General features: G+C 35.2%; 3 protein-coding genes across 9 annotated transcripts in view; 1 reads left to right on the top strand and 2 right to left on the bottom strand.

Moving 5' to 3' along the window:
- Window positions 1-11163: 11163 nt before the first annotated feature.
- LOC107008718 (squamosa promoter-binding protein 1) lies at window positions 11164-13602 on the top strand. 4 transcript variants are annotated; one of them, XM_027914885.1, is made up of 2 exons: window positions 11164-12135; window positions 12880-13602. In XM_027914885.1, exons 1-2 carry the CDS (start codon window positions 11843-11845, stop codon window positions 12935-12937), a joined length of 351 nt encoding a protein of 116 aa, XP_027770686.1. In that variant the 5' UTR covers window positions 11164-11842; the 3' UTR covers window positions 12938-13602. The 4 variants fall into 4 exon arrangements, with proteins under 4 accessions (XP_027770686.1, XP_027770685.1, XP_015063349.1 ...); XM_027914884.1 differs by having other exon boundaries at window positions 11165-12135; window positions 13085-13602; XM_015207863.2 differs by having other exon boundaries at window positions 11168-12135; window positions 13095-13602.
- Window positions 13603-15660: 2058 nt separating this feature from the next.
- Window positions 15661-18375, bottom strand: LOC107008717 (mitochondrial arginine transporter BAC1). 3 transcript variants are annotated; one of them, XM_015207859.2, is made up of 8 exons: window positions 18084-18375; window positions 17596-17685; window positions 17103-17204; window positions 16836-16940; window positions 16668-16766; window positions 16406-16594; window positions 16178-16276; window positions 15661-16109 (listed from the first exon to the last, which is right to left on the bottom strand). In XM_015207859.2, the coding sequence occupies exons 1-8, from the start codon at window positions 18174-18176 to the stop codon at window positions 15972-15974; spliced, it is 915 nt and encodes a 304-aa protein (XP_015063345.1). In that variant the 5' UTR covers window positions 18177-18375; the 3' UTR covers window positions 15661-15971. The 3 variants fall into 3 exon arrangements, with proteins under 3 accessions (XP_015063345.1, XP_015063346.1, XP_015063344.1); XM_015207860.2 differs by having other exon boundaries at window positions 15661-16101; XM_015207858.2 differs by having other exon boundaries at window positions 16668-16940.
- An 801-nt stretch (window positions 18376-19176) lies between these two features.
- Window positions 19177-23894, bottom strand: part of LOC107011562 (glyoxysomal processing protease, glyoxysomal) — a 7630-nt gene continuing 2912 nt past the window's right edge. For both annotated transcript variants that reach the window (XM_015211110.2, XM_015211111.2), the window contains 8 exons: window positions 23644-23766; window positions 23385-23488; window positions 22992-23077; window positions 22814-22908; window positions 21988-22723; window positions 20469-20655; window positions 19985-20076; window positions 19177-19779 (listed from right to left, as the gene is read on the bottom strand). In XM_015211110.2, coding sequence (XP_015066596.1) covers window positions 19514-19779; window positions 19985-20076; window positions 20469-20655; window positions 21988-22723; window positions 22814-22908; window positions 22992-23077; window positions 23385-23488; window positions 23644-23766 — 1689 coding nt within the window. In that variant the 3' untranslated portion in view covers window positions 19177-19513. The remainder of the gene's footprint in view (window positions 19780-19984; window positions 20077-20468; window positions 20656-21987; window positions 22724-22813; window positions 22909-22991; window positions 23078-23384; window positions 23489-23643; window positions 23767-23894) is intronic.

Raw genomic sequence — 23894 nt, 5'->3', positions numbered from 1 at the left:
TAAATGTTTTTGTTTGAAATTGGCAGTAAGTATATATTAAGAGCCAGCGAGTAATATTATTTATTAGTTCTCTTTTTATGTACGTAACTTTTTAAGCTTCATTTTTACCGGAAAACGGGTGAAAAAGGGAACCCAATATATAGTTTTCGTAAATTTTTCATTAAAATGTAACCACCAACTTACCTATCTATCTTTGATTAATTTTCTTTCTAAAGACAAGGAACGTAGTATCAAATAATAATGTAATTTGGAAGAAGTTTTCTACAAAAAGAAGAAGAAAAAACGTTTACTTTCTCCATCTCATTTTATATGACTTAGTTGGATTTAGCACGAAATTTTAGAAAGAAAAAATTTTTTTTTGTGCTTTAAAATAAGTGAGACATATTTATATGACTATAAATCATTCATTAAGAAAAAAATAAATATATTAAAATAAAACTGTTACTTAATATAAAAATCTGTCGTCATTATTTTTAATATTGATTAAAAAAAAGAATAAATTATATAAACCGAGACAGAAAGAATACATGAGTTATAAGTGGAGGGAGAGAAGTTTGTTACTTGTCCAAAGGTTTGGCATGGAGCTAGTCGTCTTCATGAAAATAGTACTAATACGTTAATTTACCTTTGGTCATTATTTCTAACAATGAAAAGGAAGTTCATTAAGGCTTGACAAGGAAAAAAAATATAGATTTCCCCACTTTTCACTTGATTTGCCCATTACTTATAAAAAGTAATTTCATATTCAATATCTGAATTTAAAATCTCTAGTTAACAATAAAATATACTAATCACTCCATCTTAAGAGATGGACGTATTACGTATACATTTGTTTTTCTCTTTTCCAAAGATGATATTTTACTATCGAACATTGATTTGCTTGTAAACAAGACTATTATTAAAGTATGTCTACTACTCTAGTCACTCTTTACTAATGTTAATAATATTCCAAATCAAATTAATAACTTTAGAAAAATCTTTAGTACTGTATGATAGCAATATATAATAAGGAGACTTAATATTTTATAGATATATTAGATAGTGCGTGAGGGAATTGGGTCATTTTCAAATAAGCTGCCAACCGTTCTTATTGACTTCATTCAATTGTTTGTCGCCAAGTATATCATTTTCACAACGATTTATTTGCATTAGTTAATTGATTTTTATTCATTTCGGGCTTTAAAGCATAGAGTAAATATGGATAGAAGATAGTGGATTAATACTATTTAACTTGATAAAATGAAAAAAAAAAAACATTAACTAAACAATAATATAGGGGTGTTTTAAGTAAGTATTATACTAGCTTTTTGTGTACCACGTACCATGAAATCATAATATAGGGCTTGTTCAGTGAGAAAAGAAAATATTTTTCGAAGAATATAATTAAGAAAAATAAGTATTTTTTTATTAGTAGGCATTAAAAAAAATATTATTTTAAAATATTTATATCTAATTAAAATAAATGAAAAATGGGGCGGGAAGGTACAAGTGGTGGCTTGGTGGGGATGAAGGCTACGGGGTTAGGGTAAGGCCGTAAGGGCAAGGGTAAGGTGAGTTGGAGGGTTACGTTGGACATTTTCGATATAGAGTGAAATTTGTTTTGTCTTTTTATAAGAAAGTCATTTTCTTAATTTTAAAAGAAATTCTTAAAGTGTATTTTAAAAATATTTGGCTAATAAAACATGTAAAAATTTTAAAATATTTTCTTTATGTCGAAGAGTAGTATATAGCGTGACCATTTTATTTATTCGATAGAAAATGACATTAACAAATTAGAATAAGTTAAAATTCTTCACTTGAAACAAAAGAGTGGAAATTTGATGGGATTTAGGAGGGAACAAGCAACTCAATTTAATTGGTAACTGAAGAATAATTGGAGGGGCCATAATTAGATTAGCGCGAAAATCTAGGTATTAGGTATAAGTTTTAGTTAAATAATCCCAACATAAATAGAGTGGAAGTTGGACCACAGTGTATATTCTTTTCTTCCGTTCATTTTTATTTATCTATTATATTAAAAATAGATATTTATCTATTTCACATATTAAAAGAAAGATAATATTTTTTTTATGATTTACTATTAATATTACAAATTTATTTCTTAAATACATTAAGTATAAATATAATACTTATTTTATGAATAAATAAAAATGAACAGAAAGCATATAATCTTACGCCACATGACTACAAGTCCACAAATTCACAATCACAGGTCATGACAGTCAACCTCCATAATACTTTTATATTTGAGGAGAGAATTAATGATGGTACTAATTAAATCCAATAATCTTGCCACATGTTACACATTATGGGACCATGCTGTGGCATCAAGTCCCTAACTTGGATTTGTGGTCCTCCAAATCTTGTTTGATTGAACTATTTTCTATTCTCTCAACTTTAAACTTTCTTATAAAATATGTATATATTATTCCTCCGTTTCAAAAAAGATGATTTAATTTAATTTAAAATAAAGTTTATGAAAAGAAAGAAGATCTTTTAATCTTGTAGTTTTAAATTAAAGTTATGTCAAATGTACTAAAAGGTCCTTTAATCTTGTGATCTTAAACATGTCACGTGGAAAGTTAAAATTAAAATTTTGTTTAAAAAGGAAAGAAGTCATTCTTTTTAAAATAAATTAAAAAGAAAATAGAGACATTCTTTTTTTAAACGGAGGGAGTATAAAAAGAAATATACTTATCATAGACGGCTAATACCTTATTACTAAATGCTAATTAAGGGTGGCAAAACCATTTATTAAATAAAGCTTAAATCAACTTGTCGAATTAAAGATTCAAGATTGATACCGAAGATATTATAAAGAAGAGATTTGATTTTGCATTTATTTTTAATTTTATATCTTTTTATAAAAGGTTTTCAGTTTTACATTGAGGGGATCTCTATTCAATTAGATAGTGACCATTAGAAGATCATTTCATATTATAAACCGAGTTATTCCAAATTTGGACCGTTAAAATTTCCAAGAAAAATCAAAGTTTGAATTTTTATTTTTTTTCGTTTTCTCATTACTATATTCCCTTTTATTTTTTATTATTATGATTATATATATTGTATAAACATGGACCCCATTTACTATTTTGTGATGTAAACTTGACCACTTGACTTGACCTTATGTGCGGACGTTCATACTTCATAGGTCATAGGCCTTATTAATCACATATCCTATTATCAAACTTGAAATATAAAATGGTGTCGTGTTTTCAAATGAAATGTTGTTATTTTCTTGTCCTTAAATATCTATCTTCTAGATAGGATGATGAAGCCATATACATCAAAATAGGAAAGGAAGAAAACACGTTTTCGATTCTGTTACGAATTTTTAGACATCGTTTTATAAGTAATAAGGACAAAATTATTCCTTTATTTTGAACTTGGAAAAAATAATAATTAAGGAACGACTCATGATTTGAAACTTCTACAATATTTTAAACCTCATGAATCGTTCGTTGAGTTCCAGTTATCAATTCTTTGAATTCCAGCAACGTTTCTTGGAATTATTCCATGTGTAATTGGGAATATTTTTATCCCATAAAAAAAAGTTGTATACACTAAAAAAATGGTTTAAGTATTAGTAACAACTTTAAAAATTGTGGCTAATGTTTGATATGATTTGCTTAACTAGGTTAATAGGACTTTTTGGAAACATTCTCTCTACTCAATATTTATCCTTCATTAATTCTAATTTTAGTGAATATGTTGTCATTACTTCTAATATTTGATAGCAAGTGCTAAAAGTGATGATTTTAAGAGGGAAAATGAGGAAGGATATCACAAGGTGGAAAAATGAATCCACGTTAACAAAGTGAAGGTTCGTGTAATCAAAGGTCCGAGCAATCGAGCTACTAAAGATTCCCTACAAAGGTCCGAGCAATTGAGCTACTAAAGATTCCCTAAAAATGAATATTTACCCCCCTAAGTTCCCGCAATAATACCAATCTTAAAATCTAAATGGGCCGTCCTTATTGTTTCTGTGCCTGGACTAATGGGTGGTATTGGGCTGATAAACTGGGCTCCAACTAATTTCACTCTTCTTATACAGACTAAACTAGCACTGCTATTTGGTGTAACTTCTACTTATTCCTAAAAAGAAAAAAAAATAATCTTTACTCTCAATGGTAAAACTTCACAGTTTAAACTTTTATAGTTGACACCTTCACTAATTTAGCTAATTAACACAATATCCTCCACGAATGACTATTGTTAATTTGTAGTGGTGAATAAGTTCACCATTGATGAATTTTCTAAGCTGCTACAGAGATAATGGAAGTGAAAAAGAGGATCACTATTTCATTGAATCTAAATTGAATTATCTTTTTTTTTTAATTACAATTGATGGCTAGTACTTTTATAGGTCCAGCTAACCTACTTCTAGAAAGTTCCATTTTAACTGACCTCATAACAAATTGTAACTAATTCTGTTAGCTACATCACAAATGACACTTACAAGAAATAACAGTAATAAGGAACAGGTTATTTCAACACCCCCTCTCAAGCTGCAGGGTGGAAAACATCTAGAACCCCAAGCTTGGACAAAAGGAAGTGATGTTGTGCTACAGCAAGACCTTTGGTAAGCAAGTCAGCCAATTGCAGAGTAGTTGACAAATGTGCAGGTTTAATCAGCCCTGCCTGAAACCTTTCCCTCACAAAATGGCAGTCAATCTCAATATGCTTTGTACGTTCATGAAACGTGGGATTCGAAGATATTTGTATTGCAACTTTGTTGTCACAGAATAGCTCTATAGGAGTAGGAACATTAACTCCAATATCTTGTAAGAATCCAATCAACCAAATGACTTCTAACACAACTGCAGCCATGCTTCTGTATTCAGACTCTGCTGAGCTTCGACTAACTGTGTGTTGCTTCTTCTATTTCCAAGAGATCAACGAGCCTCCAAGTTGAATAACATACTCTGTCACAGATCTCCTAGTGTTGGGGCAAGCTGCCCAGTCTGAATCACAATAGGCACTCAACTTTAGTTCAGAACCTTTCTTCATAAAAACACCTAATCCATGAGAGTGTTTGAGATATCTAACTATCCTGAGTGCTGCATCCCAATGAGACTTCTTGGGTTGCTGCATGAACTGACTTAGCAGTTGTACATCAAAAACAAATATCAGGTCTTGTTATAGTCAGGTAGATCAGCTTTCTAACTAGTCTTTGATAAGCTGAAATATCATCCAATAAAGGGTCTTCAATCATATTGCCTAGGTGATCATCATAGGCTACACTTGTGAGTTTGATATTAGCTTCCAACGGGGTGGAAGCTGGTTTGGCTCCACTCAAACCAGCATCAGAAATGACTTCTAATGCATACTTCCTTTGATTGAGTAAGGCTCCATGTTTGGACCTCATTATTTCTATCCCTAGGAAATAAGTAAGTGGTCCTAGGTCCTTGACTTTGAATTTGATGTGGAGATACTGTTTTGCCTCATAGATGAGGTCTTGATTGTTTCCAGTAATAAGAAGGTCATCTACATATATAAGAATAACTACAATACTTGTTCCTTTCTTCTTGGTAAACAATGAATGATCATAGGAGCTTTGTTTGTAATTGTCAGCCAAGAGGGCTGATGTGAGTTTAGTTTTCCATCGTCTTGAAGCCTGTTTAAGGCCATACAAAGACTTCAAGAGCTTGCACACTCTAGTCTCCCCATGTCTATGGAAACCCTGAGAGAGATCCATATAGACAACTTCATCCAAGTCTCCTTGAAGGAAAGCATTACTCACATTCATGTGAAAAAGATCCCATTCCTTAGATGCAGCAACACTGATCACAGTCCTGACTGAAACCATCTTTGCTACTGGAGAAAAAGTTTCATGATAGTCTAAACCTTCTCTTTGAGTATATCCCTTAGCTACAAGCCTTGCTTTAAACTTGTCCACCTCACCATTAGCTTTATATTTGATCTTATATACCCATTTAGCACCTATAGTTTTCTGACCAGCACGTAAAGTAATCAACTCCCAAGTATGATTAGCTTCTAAAACATCTATCTCCTGTTGCATTATGAACCCATCTAAGATCTTAAGAAGCTATTTTGAAAGAGGTTGGTTCGGTGAGAATAGACACATTTGCCAAATACATCTGATAAGTGGAAGACAAATGATCATAAGAAACATGTTGAGAAATTGGATATGAGCATGACCCTTTAGGCGTAACAGCAGTAACATAGTCACTAAGCCATATTGGAGGCCTGGTTGCCCTGATTGGTCTACTGCGAGCAGGAGCAGAAACTGTAGAAATTGAATCAACAACATCTTGCACTGTTGTATCTTCCAGATTAGCCATCTGCACCCCATTATGAGGTAAAATAGAATCTGACAAGGTGTCATCTTGCATATTGTCAACTAAGTCAGGCAAAGGCTGAGTGTCCTCGTCAACATCTAAAGGATTGGAAGCAGTAGGAGAGTGGCAGTGATCAATAGGAGTTACATGGAACATGTCCAAATCTGATGTTACATCTATCTTAAAAAGAAAGATAGATTCTCTGAAATCAACATCACTATTTACAAAGAAGCTCTTATCCTCCAAATCATATAATCTGTACCCCTTTTGAGTTTCAGAATAGCCAACCAAAACAACCTTCTTTGCCCTTACACCAAACTTGTCACTTCTAGATAATTTGCTAGCATAACATAAACAACCAAATACCTTTAAGTGATCAAGAATAGATATCTTTCCATACATTAGTTCATTGGGTGTCTTCCCATTCAAAACTGGAGAAGGTAACTTATTAATCAAGTACACTGAAGTTCTAACACAATCACCCCAAAAACTGATAGGAACTCCACTTTGAAATTTAAGAGCTCTAGCCTTTTCTAAAATGTGGCGATGTTTTCTCTCCACAATACCATTCTATTGAGGAGTGTAAGGACAACTGCTTTGGTGAATTATGCCATGTGAGGCCAATAATTGCATGCATTGAGTGTTGAAGAATTCAGTTCCATTGTCAAACCTTAAGGACTTCACATTGACACTAAACTTAGTTTTAATCATACAAAGAAAATTCTTCAAGACAATATGGACCTCATGTTTAGAATGGAGTAGACAAATCCATGTTTATTTGTTGTAGTCATCAACGATAGTGACAAAGTAGTATTTATTATCATATTTAGGCTTTCTATAGGGCCTCCACAAAACTACATGAATCAAGTCAAAACAAGCAAGTGTTTTACTAGAACTAGGAGGGAAGCTAGATCTATGATGTTTAGCAAGAGGACAAATATGACATTTATCTTGTATATTATTGCTAACATATTTGAAAATAGAAGGAATGTGATGCATCACAGTTGAGAAAGGATATCCCAATCTGAGATGCCAAAGAACACCTTCTGCTTGATGTTTGACAACTGACAGTATTTGTAGTAGGAGTGAACTGTTCCTTTAAGAGGTATAACCCATCCTTTTCTCTATCAATCCCCAAGACCTTGCATTGTAGAGTCCCTGAAATACACAAAAATCAGGAAAGAATAGAACAACACATGACAAGTCCTTGGTTATTTTAGACACTGAGAGTAGGTTAAATTTGAAATTAGGAACAGGTATAACATTCTGTATCTTTGATGTTCCAAAAATAGTAGCATTCCCTGCACTTGTGATTTGACATCTCCCACCAGTAGGCACCTGAACTTTGTCACTAAGATGGTTGTCGAGTTTCTTAATGTCAAACAACAAATCATTACAAGGTGTAGTATGATGAGAGGCTCCAGAATCAACAATCCATTCATATGCAAAAACATTTGACAATGAAGAATGTATGCCTGCCATGTTAGACACACATTCACTAGTGGAGGTCGTGTGATCCTTCTTCCCAAGCAATTCCTGATATTGTTGTTCAGTGAGAAAGTAACCTGATCCTAAACTGGAAGAGGAAGCATCTGGACCAGTTCTTTGTGGAACTTCTGAATTTGTATTGGTGCTAGTGTTGACTGTAGGTTTGCCCTGACTAGACTGTGTTTGTGCATTTTGTGGGGAAGCTTTTCTCCTACTTACGAAGTCAGAAGGATAGCAAACTACCCTGTAACAATTCTCCTTTAGATGACCTTTGTATCCACAATGTATACAAGGTATTCCAGCTCTTCCAGAACCTCCATAGCCTCTTCCAGTTCCACCAGACCCTCCAGAACCTCCAGGTTTTCTAGATCTGTAACCTTGTGGCCTTCCTGTCATCATAGTCAAAGGATCCTTCTGAGCATCAACCACTTCTAATGATCTTTGGGTTTCCTCTTGAGCCATGGTAGCATAAGCTTCGTTCACATTTACACTAGCATTGCGAGATAAAATGTGACTTCTCAAATTGCTATAACTCTCATTAAGACCCATAAGGAACTGTAACAATCGTTGTGACTTCAAATGGTTTATATAAGCATTGGATTCTTCACAATCACAAGCAGGCAGTGGAACCATTACATCAAGCTCGTTCCATAGATCATTCATTTTAGAATAATAGCTTGTCACAGAGTCTGTTCCTTGTTTCAAATTAGCAATTTCTGCCCACAAATAATAAATCCTCGTCAAATTCGATCTATCAAAACGCTCCTTGAATTCATCCCATACCTTCTCCGCATTTGAAGCATAAACTATGATTGGCATCAAATCAGCTGTAACAGTACTTCCTGTCCATGATAACACAATTGCTTTACATTTTTCCCATAACTCTTCTGGTTCTCCTTTAAACTTACTCTTTGTGCAGTTTCCATCCACAAATCCAAGTTTTCCTTTGCCTCGCAGTGCTAGTTTCATCGATCTGCTCCACAGAGAGTAGTTCTCTGGTCCTGTGAGTTTGATCAGAATTATTACTAAGCCTGGAGAATCAGAAGCTTGAAGATAAAGAGGATGATGATGAACAATTTTTGTTGCAGCTGGAACTTCCATTTCTGCAGCAGATTGTTAACTGTCATTACTAAACTAATTGATTGCGATTAACTCAAATTCCTAAGCTCAGCTGAAGATGAGATCGCCGCTCTGATACCATGTTAATTTGTAGTTCTGTATGTAGAATTTATGGTGAATAAGTTCACCATTGATGAATTTTCTAAGCTGCTACAGTGATATTGGAAGAGAAAAAGAGGATCACTATTTCATTGAATCTAAATTGAATTATCTTTTTTTTTTAATTACAATTGATGGCTAGTACTTTTATAGGTCCAGCTAACCTACTTCTAGAAAGTTCCATTTTAACTGACCTCATAACAAATTGTAACTAATTTGTTAGCTACATCACAAATGACACTTACAAGAAATAACAGTAATAAGGAACAAGTTATTTCAACAGCTATCATTTATTATGTTACCTCATCTTGTATCGTGTTAATTAGTACAGACATAATTAGAATATAAAATAAGAAAACTAGAACTAGAGGCTCTAAACAGGAAATTTCAGGAAGTTCCACCTCTGCCTAGCTTATATTACGTGATTTAAAAGGTATAATGCAAGATGAACTCCTTAAAATTATCAGAATACTTTTGTTTAAAAACTCGAATTACCCGTTGTTTCAATTGATGAAGTGTTTTAATCTGACACTTCCGGTTCGTTGTTATTCCTGTACTGATTGTTAAGTTAACCACATATTTTCTTTAATCACACACATTTACCTCAATAAGACATAAAACTTTAAATATTTTCTTCTTGAGGTTGATACATATTATTATGAGATGACATATTTATGTGGTTAACTTAATTATGCAATAAACGAATAAAAATACGTGCAAAAGTTTATTCATAATTTAAAATTTAATGTGACTACTTGGAACACTTTATTAGAAATTTAGGTGTTCAATTAAAACAAGACTTAATTGAAGTATCTAACCAGAATATCCTGACAAATTAAGGGACTTATTATGTATTATGCCCTTCAAAAAGATTACTTCTTTATCAATGATGATTAGTTATACTCATAACTAATAACCTCACTTCTTTTTCAGCCCATGTCCTAATCTTGTTTTGTTTTCTTCCAATTATGGAGTCCCTTTGTCATTTGTCAGTCAGTTTGTTAGCCTCCCTTCACTATTAGTTATCCATAACCGGCTAATAAAGTACATTCCATTTTCAAGTGTCAAAGAAAAATTGAAGAGTTTGCCTATTCTTTCTCACCACGTCCTCCCTAGAAAGTTCTCGTCACGCTTCATTGTCAATTGTCACTCCTTCGACAACAAGGGAATATATAGTTGGAATACTTCTGTCCCATCGATCCTGCCTACACACAAGTTATTCATTCTAACCTGTCTTTGCCTAGTAAGATACGTCTAGTTCTCCCTCTACTTGCCTATCTCGATAGGAAAATTTCTGATATGAAAGAAAAAAACTGATCGAGGCGAGAGAGGGAGCAGTAATGAGGAATATACAAATAAGGTCATTTTGGGGAACCATTAAGCTATAAAACAATAATACACACTTATGAATTACCGATATATAATTTAATTTGGAATTTCATTCATATGGTTAATAGCTACAGAGTTGTCTTTGTATTAGTGCACTATCAATTTAATACCTAGGGCCTATAGCTATGACACTAAAAAGCTAGGTGCCCACAATTATTAAGACAAAAGTATATCCACCTCAAGAAGAAGAAAAAAGGCAAATATGATATAAAACCATTTAACAAAGTCCATATCACAAAAATTAGACGGCAAAATCATACACGACTAATTTATTGATTCACTGAACCATGCAATTCTATACCGTTCACTTCCAATAAATAAAACATAATACACTATGTTTAGAGTACAAGACTCTCCTTGCTTGAAAAGGACTACCAAGTAGGGGTTACTGCAGTCATTTGTTAATTCATTTTGAGTAATGTAACTGTGCAAGATAATGATGTTTTTTTTCCTTTTTGGTTAACTAAGATAATGATGGATTTAGGTAGATGAATTAGACATCTAGTGATAATGGAGATTGGAGAACCAGTGCAACAATGAGCACTCAAGAAGTGTAACAAGCACTTTACTGGACCGACACGGACAACTGAGAGACCAACTTGCAGTATTATAATAGTGCACATTATAGTTTAGTTGACTCCCTTCAGAATCTACTACATAAAGAACTACCATAAACTATGTTAGATGGCTATTACGGGTATTAAACTCGAAAATTTCAGAAAACGAAGTAACTTCAACCAATTACAATGCATACCCTTATCGCAAGTGAAAAAGAGTAAACGTGCCACTGTTTGACACCAACTCTTTTGATCCCTCCAAAGCTAGAGGAAAAGAGTGAGCAATTCACTAAAAACCACTGGCTTTGGTCTATGGTTGACACAACTCCTCGGCTAATTGGTAAAAGTATCTTGTGACCACCAACCAGCAAGCACTAAATTGGATGTTGTATCAGCTTCTCCACATCATAAAACAGTGAATACTGAACGCTGAGAGGCTAACTGACTGCCCAAAAAAACCTTGACAAAAAGTTAGTGGGGTAACTACCTAGGAGTAAATTCAATAGTAGACCTTGAAAAGAACTTTAGCAAAGTCATCATAAATGCTCTTCACGTCTCATGTACTATGTTAAGGAATGGTCACATTTCTCTTTACATTAAAGCAAGTTCATGTTAAAAGTTGAGGCCAGTAGTAGTTTCAACTTTCAATATAATTCCACCTTTCCTGGCCCACTTCTGTACGGAACACCAATCAGAATCTTTAGTTCATCTTAACACCAAAGCATCTCCACTTAGTCACTTACTAGACTTCACCTAGGAGGAAAAGTATGGAACTGGTGGTCCTCACACGTACTTACCTTTCTTTTTTTTACCGTAGTTCAAGTTTCATACTCTTTTATCTGGCTTCCTCACTCTATTTTGGCCCAATAGTTTCTCCTCACAGGGATGGAAACTAACAAATGGGAAGGGAAGAGAAGCATTACTGAAGCTGAAAAGGAAGAGGATGAACATGGAAGTGTTGAAGAGGATAGCAAAAGAAAAAGGGTATTGACTCTCTCTGGTAGGAAGCTAGTTGGTGAAGGGTCGGCACATCCTTCTTGCCAGGTCGATCAGTGCACTGCAGATATGGCAGATGCCAAGCCATACCATCGCCGCCACAAGGTGTGTGAGTTCCATTCAAAGTCTCCAATAGTACTTATTAGTGGACTCCAGAAGCGATTCTGTCAGCAATGTAGCAGGTAAGTAACCCCTAATTTCTGATGAACAGTTCTTATTTTATCCGTGCCTTCCGAGTTGTATAGTGGAAATATCTTGGAAACCAATTATGTGCACTCATCAAACAGTTTCTCTTAGATTAAAGTCATGAGGAACATTAATCAAAACATCAATTAGCCAATAAACAAAGAAGAAGGTAATTTAAGCTTGAGTGTTGATTCATTTTGTGCAACATGGGAATCCTAATATCAAGAACCAATACCAATAACATAGGCAAGAACTAACACATGGAGACACGAAAGTACAACAGCAACAATCAATTTCATACGATATATGCATATCATTTATTTAATCATAAACTGTGAAAAAGCAAAACTGAGTCTTTTAAATCGTGATATAACAAATGAATCCAAGACACTACTGGATCTTTTAATTAATCCATTGACATTTCTAGACTATTAACTTTGAAATGTGGTTATTAAGATTATGGCTACATCCAATTAAGAGATAGTTGATAACCTCTAGGTTTCCTTGTTATGGAACAAAAGCCAAATCAAGCAATGATGATGACTTCTTCTTAGAATTAATCTCACTGTCCCATGGGTTTCTTCAAGTTGAACAAAAAAATGTGAATAAATATTGCTAACATGGAGAATAGTCTGTATGGTTGCGATAGGGCTTCTTGATCGTCCCTTCTTTAGGTAGTAGAAGGTAAGCTTTACTCCAACTGAAATTGTATACAAAAGATTCTTTTGTTTTCTTTGAAGGGAGAGACAAATACTGGTAAGGGAAAGAATTAACTTTTGCACATGCAAACAGAGATAATCCTTCAGACAATTTTTTGTTCCAAATTCATCCATCTGACAGTCTAAATAAGATTCTACTTCCTATGAAAATATGTAGTGTATCTAATCAGCCAAGAAACTGTAGCTGCTGCCACATCCACAGCCATCTCATGTATTTTCTAATCAGCTGCTTTCAGATTCCCAAGTATAGGAGTATATCATTTTCTAATGAGCAGGGGCAAAACAGAGCTTTTAATGTGAAATTTCAATTGTTCGCATGATGAGGTGCAGATTTCATCTGTTAGCAGAGTTTGATGATGCTAAGAGGAGTTGCCGAAGGCGTTTGGCAGGTCACAATGAGCGCCGCCGTAAAATTACATATGACTCTCATGGAGAAAATTTGGGCTGAAGAAGCATCAGCATCAATGGCAGCCAAATAACCTACTTTCTGAAGCAACATAAACAAGATGTGGGTTAAGCATGCTCTCTATCTTCTGTCAATTCCCGGATTTCTAAGCAAGTTGTTATTTGTGACCTTCAAGTATCTAGCTAATAGTACTTTCATTTCCCTTGTGTAAAGGGACGGACAAAAAGAATAAGCCGTTGGCACTGTCTGCTAGTATTCGAAAAATGAAATAATTGTAGTATGAATGTATATCCATGTTGACATTCCAACTCACTTTATGAGGTTTTTATTATTATTTTTCTCTTGTTGTTATAATTCCTGCACTTCCATAACTTCTTTTTTTGTTTTGATAACCACGAAATTCCCGAGGGGAAGTGGCGCACAATCCAAACTTGGTGAATAATGGGTCCGCCCTGTACTTCTCTCCATTTAAATTGCAGGTTTTGTCTGTGACAGGGTTCGAACTCGTGACGTGCGCCTACACACATCACAACTTGTGCTCTGACCACTAGACCAAAGCCTTTGGGCCATGTATTTCCAGAAGTTAGGTTCTATGTTTTGAGATGCTTCTTGGCTTATGGGAACAGAACAACTCTCAATGGGTGTTGTAAACATAATTTCTATGAGATAAATAAGTATGCACGCCCTGTTAAATTGAGGCATCTTTCAGAGTTTGACCTATCTCAGGCATGTTTGAGTTGGCAAAAATGTGTTTGATTGAGATCAATGTATGATCCAAGAGGTTTTAAGCTAAAAGCGCAAGGGCTCATTTGGCATGAGGGTTTAGGGATAACTAATCTTGGGATTAATTTTCAGATGAGTTTATCCGTCATTCCCATGTTTGGTTGGGATAAATTTGCAGGATAACTTATCCACTGATTAGTTATCCCGGGATTGTAGTGTTATTTTTATCCCACATTAAAGGTGGGATATGAATCCTGGGATAACTTGTTTCCCGACCAAACAAGCCCTAAAAGTATTACGGTTTACAATTTTATTTATCGTACATCATCAAATATAAATGAGACCGCTAACATACCAAACAAAGGTAAGTGGAACTTAAACAATAAGACACAAACGCCAAATGATCACGATTTCTTTTAAAACAGCAACAATCAAACTTCAAATTGACCATCAATGGAAAAACAGAGAAACTTATAGGACAAAGCATGTACCAAATATCTTCAAAACTATGTTGACATCTTTTGGAGTTCTTCCCCTTATTAATATTTAGCCCCTAAAATGACTTGTGTTAGGCCCAAAAGACAGTGTGTTGAAGTACCAATCCTGCATAGACTTTGTATCACATGCTATACTAACATCTACCGAATGATATACCTGAAGGTGCCAAAAATATGCTGAAACCTCACAGGGCCAAGTTCTTCAAGAGCAAAATAAGTTGCCCTACATAAAAGAATGACATAATACATAATATGACCCTTAACTTGGCGTCAGTCGACAACTATGACCCTTAACTTTGGATATGCACAAGTAGGCACTTAAACTTGTATAAAATTTAACAAGTAGACACACTTGTCCTACATGGCATGATACACATCGAACACCATGTAGGACACAAAATTTTCATGTAGGCTGCCATGTAGGATGAATATGTCAATTTGTTCAATTTTATACAAGTTTAAGTATCTACTTGTGCACATCTAAAGTTAGGGTCATAGTTTTCAAATGACGTCAAGTTAATGATATGTTTATGTATTATGACTAAAAGAGTTACTGCAGAGTCTTGTAATGTTGGTCTCCACTCAGTGCCTAAACGTTAACTTTATATCTGAAGTATAAAATATTTACTTCTCTTTGCTGCTGCTCACTGGCGCAAGATTGTCTAATATTACTGTATTTTCAAATTCAGACTGCAAAATCTTGAGGAAAGGAGTTAAATCTTCTAGATTTAAAAGCCTAGAAGATTTAACAACTCAATCATTTCTTAAGATATTTATGCAGCGGAAGATCATTATTAGAGGAAACATGAACCAAGCTCCAGATATCAGATCTTTCCTTGCAGAAGGAAGGCTGACGATGACCAACAAAGTTGCTAAATGCTAGTTTGAATTACATTTGACAGCCACAGAATATGCATAATACACCAATTCATGAAGCATGCAATGAGAAGGAGAATTACATTTTTTTAGAAATGGCAAATGTAATGAGGGAGAATTTCATATTAGTAATGCCATCTTTCATAACTGAAAATGTGCAAGGCATAACTGCTCTTTTTTTTTCTTTTTTTATAACCACGATAAAACTGTTCTAGACAGGTGTCTATCATCAAGTAGTCCCGCTTATGCAAAAGGCTATCAGTTAGTTCCTTCGATATTAATTCTCTAACCATAGGAAACTTCAATAATATCTGGCAGCTAATCATCTCAATGAAATCTTGAATATATCACCAATTTATGTTTGAACAATGATAACCACACAAATCCTAGCTAAGAAACTAATCTATGAATAGAGGAACACCAAAGACAGAACCATAAATCTCAGAACTGCAGATGATAATGTAACTAAAAGACTGATAAAATAAAACAGATGACAGACTGTTAGTAATACAGCAATGTCATGACAAAAAAATCATGTGATAACCTTGTCAAAAGCACACTAAAGCTTTAAACCAGCAGCAAGCAGAAGAAATCAGCAGCATCAAAAAAAATTATTGGTCACGCCTGATCCCCAACAACTTGGCAGACAGTTCCCATGCGACAATAGCCGCTGCATTAGCAGGAAAAGCTCTTACCAGTGTAGGACCTAATCCTGTATAGCATCCTCTAAGTCCAGATCTCCTGTAAATCTACCAAAATTAACTGAATCATGCACTTTCTAGTATTTCAAATTTCAAAGTGAGATTATGATAAATACCAAATTTAGAACCGAGAAGGGATTTCTCGAATGGTTTTTCTCTGGGGTAGTTTGAATTATCGTCTTTGCTACATCCAATGGCAGAACAGCAGACCAGAACTGAAGCAAAATCAGAAGAACGAATGTAATTACGTATGTTACTTCCAAATTGAGAGTACAAACAGTATCTTAATCAAAGAATAAGTAAGCAGAACCCAAAAGGAATTAACTCCAACCACTAATACTCACTGCTATACCACCAAGACCACCACTCATTATTCCAACTCCAACATCAATCAATTGGCTCGACTCAGATGAAGCACCTTTCAGCTGTAGATGCATGAAATATCGTGTATATTCATAGGTACTAAAGAAGACAGCATTGCCCACAGATTCTCTCAGTAAGGTTGCGAGGCCTCCTCGAAACATGCCGGTAAGCTGGAGAGATTCATTGTCAGTTTGAAGGCACAGCTTAAGCCTAAATGGAAGCGTAGACGAAGAAATTTCTCACCCCTTCTTCTTGAACTGTTTTAAGGGCACACTCAAGGGGCCCGCTAAATCTAGTGGACTTCGGTACCATAAAATCAGTGCCCTGAACTTGCATCCTACACTGGAAAACAACATTACAAAGATGGTATTCCAAGTAAAGCAGGAAGTTAAGAACTCTAGCATCCCTTACCTTCACCAGTTCTGATGGGCATAGTATGAAGCTGATAATAGATCCACCAAAGGCTGCTGAAGGAACTATTGCATGAGGCTGGGGCTTACCACCATCTATTTCTCCCTTTAAAAGCAAAAAAAGAGATGTTCATAAAATAGTAGTTACCTGCATCATGTAGTTGCAAAAGCATCTAAACAGCAGTTACTAGTTTATCGGTTGTACAAGCAACATATTAAAGTGCAATTAAATGATTATAAGCAGAATATGTATTAACACATAACAAACCTGAAGAAACCGTTTTGTTTGTGAATAAATGCCAAAAGAAAGTGAGCTTTCAAAGGCCATGCCAATGAAGGAAGATGTAGCGCCTCGATAAAGCCCTTTAACCTGTCAGATCAAACCTAGATCAGCACACCAGGACTCTGGGGATGCCAACAAACAAGCTGTTTCCTCATATCAGTTTTCTTCATACAAGTTGGTTAACCAGAATGTTGTTGTGATATAAACATGTGTCTATGTACGTCACATACAAATGTGCATCTCCCAGGCATTATAAATATATACAAGCAGCATGTTACTTTTGAGAGGAAAAAAAGGATTATCCAACAATAAGTACTGGATTGCAAACAACTGAAAAATTCGACATATAATTTTGAGTGTCATGTTCTACAACCAAAACATCCAAGTAAACAGATCCGAACTTCCTAGCTAAACAACATTTGAACAAACAGGATAGATAATGGTAGACAGAGATCTGGAAAAAGTTAAAGAGTAATACTCCTTCTGTTTGTAATATTCTAGTCGCACAATGCAAACCATTCTTGTACTTCACTGCGCCTGCTTCAGTGTTGTACTTCTGAAGCTTCACCTGACAAATACATGCTAAAATATTTCAAAACTCATAGTTATTCAAAGCTGTTAAATTCGCTAAACTTCATCTCAATAGGGACACACACAGAACTGCAACCCCTAACAACTGATCAAGCATAACCTATATGATATGGCACAATCTCCGGTATATCTTTTAAATGAGTAAAACAGAATTAGAAGTTTATACGTGCACTTATTTAAGCATATTCAGTATCAAGGATGGTTGCAACGAGTGGACGAAAACAGATTTTAATTAGAAAAGAGAAACTATATATTCCGTCGAAGTAGCATTGAGAACTGAGAAGTGGATCTTCCTGAATTTAGGAAAACCTTATCCCAAATGCAATGAACGAGCAACGTTAAAAAGAAGATGGCAAATTGAAAATAGAAATGCACCTTCACGGTATCAAAAGGGTGACCGGTGATAACAGTGGCAACTCCGGCCATGAGGCCTGCTACATAGTCCTTATAACCGGAACTTGCCTCCATCTCTTATTCTTCTTGCTGCTCCAAATCAATTGTTAATTCTCCCTGAGCAGCAGCTAACATCGGAGGTATTTATCAGGAGACTGTTTAATACTTTCTGCTGGGGTTTAAGCTCCAATATTTTGTGGGACGAAGAGTTGCGTTGATGCACTGTGTATGACGTAATGCCGGCGCGTGCGTCGCCCAAATCATAAGATTTCATTTATTTACACTCTTTAAAAATAAAATATTTTTTTATAAATAAATATCTTTAAAAAGATGTCAGTTATTGGTTAGTTAAAAATTTGTTATTTAAATATGGATAAAATTGAAAGAAATAATTAATGTGTTGTTGATGGTGTGAAACATTATTTATTTTAATACAAAATGATAACATAAAAACATCACTTATCATATTCTCAAATTTTGCACTGTATTTACATATATTTCATTTATTACTTGTCTATTTTGAACACGCTCTTAAAAAATAATAATTAATATAAATATTTAATCAGAATACTCATATTAGTTGATGTATAATCTTAAATTTTAAAAATTAATTTGAAAAATAATCAATTAAAGTTGAGGTTAAATAGAAAAAAACTAAAATGTCAAAAATAACGAGTAAAAGTAAACAAAAAAGAGTAATAAATAAAGTAGTTATCATGCTACTCATATCAATTCATGCATAGTGTTAATGGACTTGAAAAATTTGAAATGAGTAGTTAATATTGAAGGTAATACAACAAGGGGGGAAATTGTTATTCTCTTGGTGTGCTATAGCGTGGACAATTAAAAGTAAGAAAATATTTTTAATATAGGGAACATGTGGACCTACATATTAGACATGCTCCAGTAAAAACGATTTGAAATGCTCAAATCTCAATAATTTTTTGCAGAAGTTGTGTCTTTAGCTCAATTAATTATGTTTTCACTGGTTATATCCCAAGTTGCATAAATTCTCTCTTGTGGTAAACAACGTGTAGCAATTATAAACTATCTCATAGCCAAACGCAAGAACACCTCTCCACCAAAATTTGGACAAATAAAATAAAATAAAATAAATAAATCATCAAACATCATGGCGCAGTAGATGTTTATTATACAAGTCTGGCTACAATCTGTTTCAATTATTCATCACAAGCTCATGTCTTTACCTCTTAACCCCTGGTTCCACATTCAGGCAACCAACATTTGTAACAACAAATAATCATGGTACAATCCCAATTTTGGATCATGCTTCTCTGATATACATGTGGCTCCAGTCTTTGGTGAATCTTTGTTGTCATGGTCGTTGAGGCATCAACATTGTCACGCCTTGTCGCTATGTCTGACTTGTTTGGGAGACTAATGGGACACTGTCATAACTTACTTTGAACAAGTTTATTTGGAAGACGTTCAACCTTGCCAAGTTGAGTTGCATTCTTTAGCATGGCCTCCTGGTCAGCTATAAACTTTGCAAACTTAGAACCCTTGGCATCATCGTTACTATCTCCTCGAGGAAGCATTGGTAGATGAAGCAGAGAGGGACTTTGCTTAGAAGATAAAGGTGGAGTTAATGCCCACACAGAAGAAAGCTGTTCATTTGGTTTGTCAAGACATTCTAAGGGTAACAGATCCTGCATGTCTGCCCAAAAAAAAAAACAGAAACCATCAGACATTGGTATTGTGCCTACCAAGCTATCAGAAACAAATAGATATCTCGATATTCAGTTGCAAAACTTATTAAGGGCATTACGGATCAAGGTCGCTGCTTTAGTTCTTCACACTGGGAAGAGCTATGTCCATTATTATCTAAGAAAGGAAGTATTAGAAACAGTCGAATAAAGTACCTTCAGCAAACTTGAAGATGGGCTTTAAAGCTGCACATGGAATGCTGAAGTTCAAATGTGGAATGACTGTCCCTCCACCATGTCTAGCATTACTGCATCAAAAAATTAAGACTATGAAGACACAGTTTAACGTGAAATATTTCAATGGATGGTGAGAACTATTGAAAGGCCGTGACATGTGAACATAAATGAGAGGACGAAATAATCTTCCAATATTAGACCATTTAAATTAGACACCATATTATTTTCCTGTATGCAAAGCATATTTGCACACAATTAGCACACATTTTTTCGCAAGTAAGATTAACATACAATCAAACAAGAATATTTTTCTTCAAGGACTTTTCAAAGTGCTCCAGAATTCAATGAACCATAATATCATTATATTGAACTTCAAGGACAATTACAACTTAAACATGCATAAGCTGGAAAGAAAATATCCACAATTTATAAGCATCCCAGTAGTCATCCAAAGGTCAGTTACCTTGTTACAAGGGCAATCATGTGTCCTTCTGAATTAACAACAGCCCCACCACTACCACCAGGGTGTACAGCAGCTGTTGTTTCAAGCATTGCCGGAAAATTTCCTCCTAAACATGATTGATCAAGCAAAGGCCTCTTTGCTTCAACCACTTTAGCTATTGCACCCACACAGGCAGATGGAAGGAAGTCTGTATGATAGATAAAAGAAAGAAAAATTACAAAAGAAAAAAAGAAAAGAAAGAAAGAATAATGTAGGCATGGAACATATGGCATATACGGTATATCATCATGCTCAAAATGAAAGTGCCTAACAAAATTATTTACAAGAAAAATAATTTAACCTCCACGATATCAAAGGGCCTAGCAACATGATTTAGTACTGTTGGGTGCACAAAGATAGATAAACAAACAACAACTAAGTCTCGGTGTTAAATAAACTGGAGTCAACTTTATGAATCCTCATAATTCCATTTAAGCTCAACTCATGTCTCCATCACACACACAGAGAATCAATTTCAGAAAATAATGTCCAGCAAAGTCTATGTAGCAAACAAGTTAACCTTATTTTAAAAAAAGATGGAACACACAAGTTTCAACAAACAATAGCAGCATTTGCAACAAACACCCTGACTGCTAGTAAAATATGCTTGAACCAGCTTGACTGAAGTAAGTGAGTTAAGAAGAAACATCCAACTTCAAAATTCCATTTTTGAAAGCTCATCAAATTTTACTTGCTTTAACTCTGGATGAAGTTCTAAGTTGGTGTGGCTTTTAATAGCCAAGAAAGGGAACGCCTTTTAATTTCTTCTACCAGTCTCCTTATTCTACTAGCCCTGTTTGAGCCCCAAAACAGCCGTCCTATTCTTAATCTAGCATGTCCAACTTGTTTTTTGATAACCGTGGTGTCCAGGAAGCTTGTGTGCACCTTGCCTAATTCCACGGATACCTACTACCTCCCAACAGCATAGGTACTGGGTAACTCTTTCCATCAAGGCTTGGACAGATGGAATGAAATCACCTAGTGGCTAGTAGGGAATTGAACCTGAGAGCTAATGGTTTTCAATTGTTTTCAACTCACCTTCATTGACCACTAACATGGACTACAAATTAAAATCAGTATCAATAAACAATCCCAGAATCCCTGTATTTCTCCATTAAAGGATGCCTCAAGTTCCCTTTGTGAAGGCTTCATACCAAATTAGACGGTACCACCTTATAAATACTCTTATCAATTATCATTTGATCATCACTTCGAGAAGAAGAAACATCATGCATCCCAGCAGTAACAAAAAAATGAAACTGATATACATGACCCAATCCTGCAATTGATTTATAACGACACTATCGAACAAATTTTGAACACGAGAAAAGAGGTAGGTGAGAGAAATCCAAGATGAACAAATTTCTAGAACATTCTAAAATTCAGATTGCCGTGATGCATGTGTCCAAATAAAAGTAAACGCCCAAAATTTTATTTAGAAAAGAACATATCCAGACACAGCTAGGTAAGCAATATTTACCACATCGTGGTCCAAATAGCCCATGTCCAAGAATGTATGCTTTTGATCCAGGGGACGGACACATGAAGTCCACAGTAATGGGACAGAGCTCATCTGGAACTAGCTGAAGTTGTAGTAGTGCGACATCCAGAGGTCCTCTGGATACATGAACTACCTCTGCATTTGTCCATACCCAAGGATCCATAAAATCCAAGCGAACACGAATGGTCCTACTGCTGGTGTTTGCCAAGTTAACTCTAAAGCTACCTTGCTCATTGTTAACAAGGAACTGTGGAGATTTTAGTTCCTTTTGAAGCAAATATTTATTCCTATGGTGAATGGTAAATTTATCATCCCCTGGATGCTCAGATTGATTAGATGTGGAGAAAACTACATCAGATTTGGTGTTATAACCATTTACAGATGTTTTTCCAAATCTCCACGGCTCTAGAAGATGAGCATTTGTAAGCAGCAGACCCTGCTTGTTGAGCAAAACTCCTGAAGCCCATGCCCCATCATCAACAGTGATAAGACAGATGGATGTCATTGCCTTCTCAATCAAGGATGGGGGGACAGAACCTGTTAGGAGATGCTCTTGAGTGTCATTGATAGGTCCGTCCTGAATATTATTGGAGCTTGATTCCTTTTTAACACTGATTAAGTTTCCATTATTAAAATGGATCTTTCTACCAGTTTGTCGCTCTTCTTGAAGATAGCTAGCACAAGCAGATGTAATAGCTTCCCACGGAATCACCATCTGCCACCCAATGCTTCAATATCAAATTGAGGCAATATATGTGAAGATAGATCTCAGCAAGAATATAGAGCTCAGTATTAAACGGTTTACCTGAATTTCAGCAGCCGTAGCCTTTTGTCTGAGTGGCCGAGAAAGAACACCAATAAGCTCTGCATGTTCCCCTAACACTGGGCTACCTTCCATTCCTGAAACATAAAGCACTGTACCTAATAAAAGCAACCAACAATGAAAGGATTAATTAACTAAACTGCAAGGTAATAGCTCAAACCTGGGAGACAACGGATGTCAGCAATCAGCAGTGCTTTATTCAGAGAACTAGGTGGGTAGCTGTTTGCGATGGTTCCAACTGATATGCTGTATAACAAGAAAAGACCAAATTCGAGCTTTCACAAGGAGATGTGACAAGAATTAAAGAGGAAACTAATCCTTAGCATGATCAGAACTCAAATCCAGAAAGATCCAGACCCTCGATACTAAAGCTTACTATAATTAAGATGAGCTAAAACATCTTTACCGCTAGCAACAAGAATCAGTCCTTTGATATTCAAGACGATTAATGCATAAAAATTAGTAATCATACATTGTAATGCTGACAACCGAGGATGGATAAATTACAGAAAGGTGTAATTCCAATATGTGGTAGAAAATATACCAAAACTACCTATTCGAAAAGTGGCTGGGAGACAAGACGCCAAAAGGAGAACCCATAGCAAGAAGAAGATCACCTCTCCTACTCCAGGGAGAGACTTTTAATGGAGGTGGGTCCTGAAAGGGAATACCTAAGCCAGTCATTACCATCAAAAATCAACAAAATGGAGCTTTCAAAAATTACCAGCAAAAAAGCAAGCTCATTCAGCCAAATGCAAAGCGATGCTTCATTCACAAGTTTGATACCACTTAGTGCAATAAAAGCATGAAACCTCATATGGATTTGAAGGAACTCTCAGAAGAGCAATTCTTGTAGTCGATGTTCCTATCACACTTGGAAGGCTGGACTGCGCCTCCACCGTTGGAGTTTGACTTGGGAAGGAAATTTGCTCAACCTGAAATTATCAGATGAGAGTTCCAGTTACATGATAATTAATCTACAAAATCAGTCTCACAAGACCTTTGCCTATAAAAACTAGGACATTAAGTATCTTTCTCAGAAATATAGGGAGGGGGGGGGGGG

This window comes from Solanum pennellii, chromosome 2 (assembly GCF_001406875.1).
Source record: "Solanum pennellii chromosome 2, SPENNV200".
Lineage (NCBI taxonomy): Eukaryota > Viridiplantae > Streptophyta > Magnoliopsida > Solanales > Solanaceae > Solanum > Solanum pennellii.
Note: the sequence above shows the minus strand (reverse complement) of the source record. Positions and strands in the feature narration are given on the sequence as shown.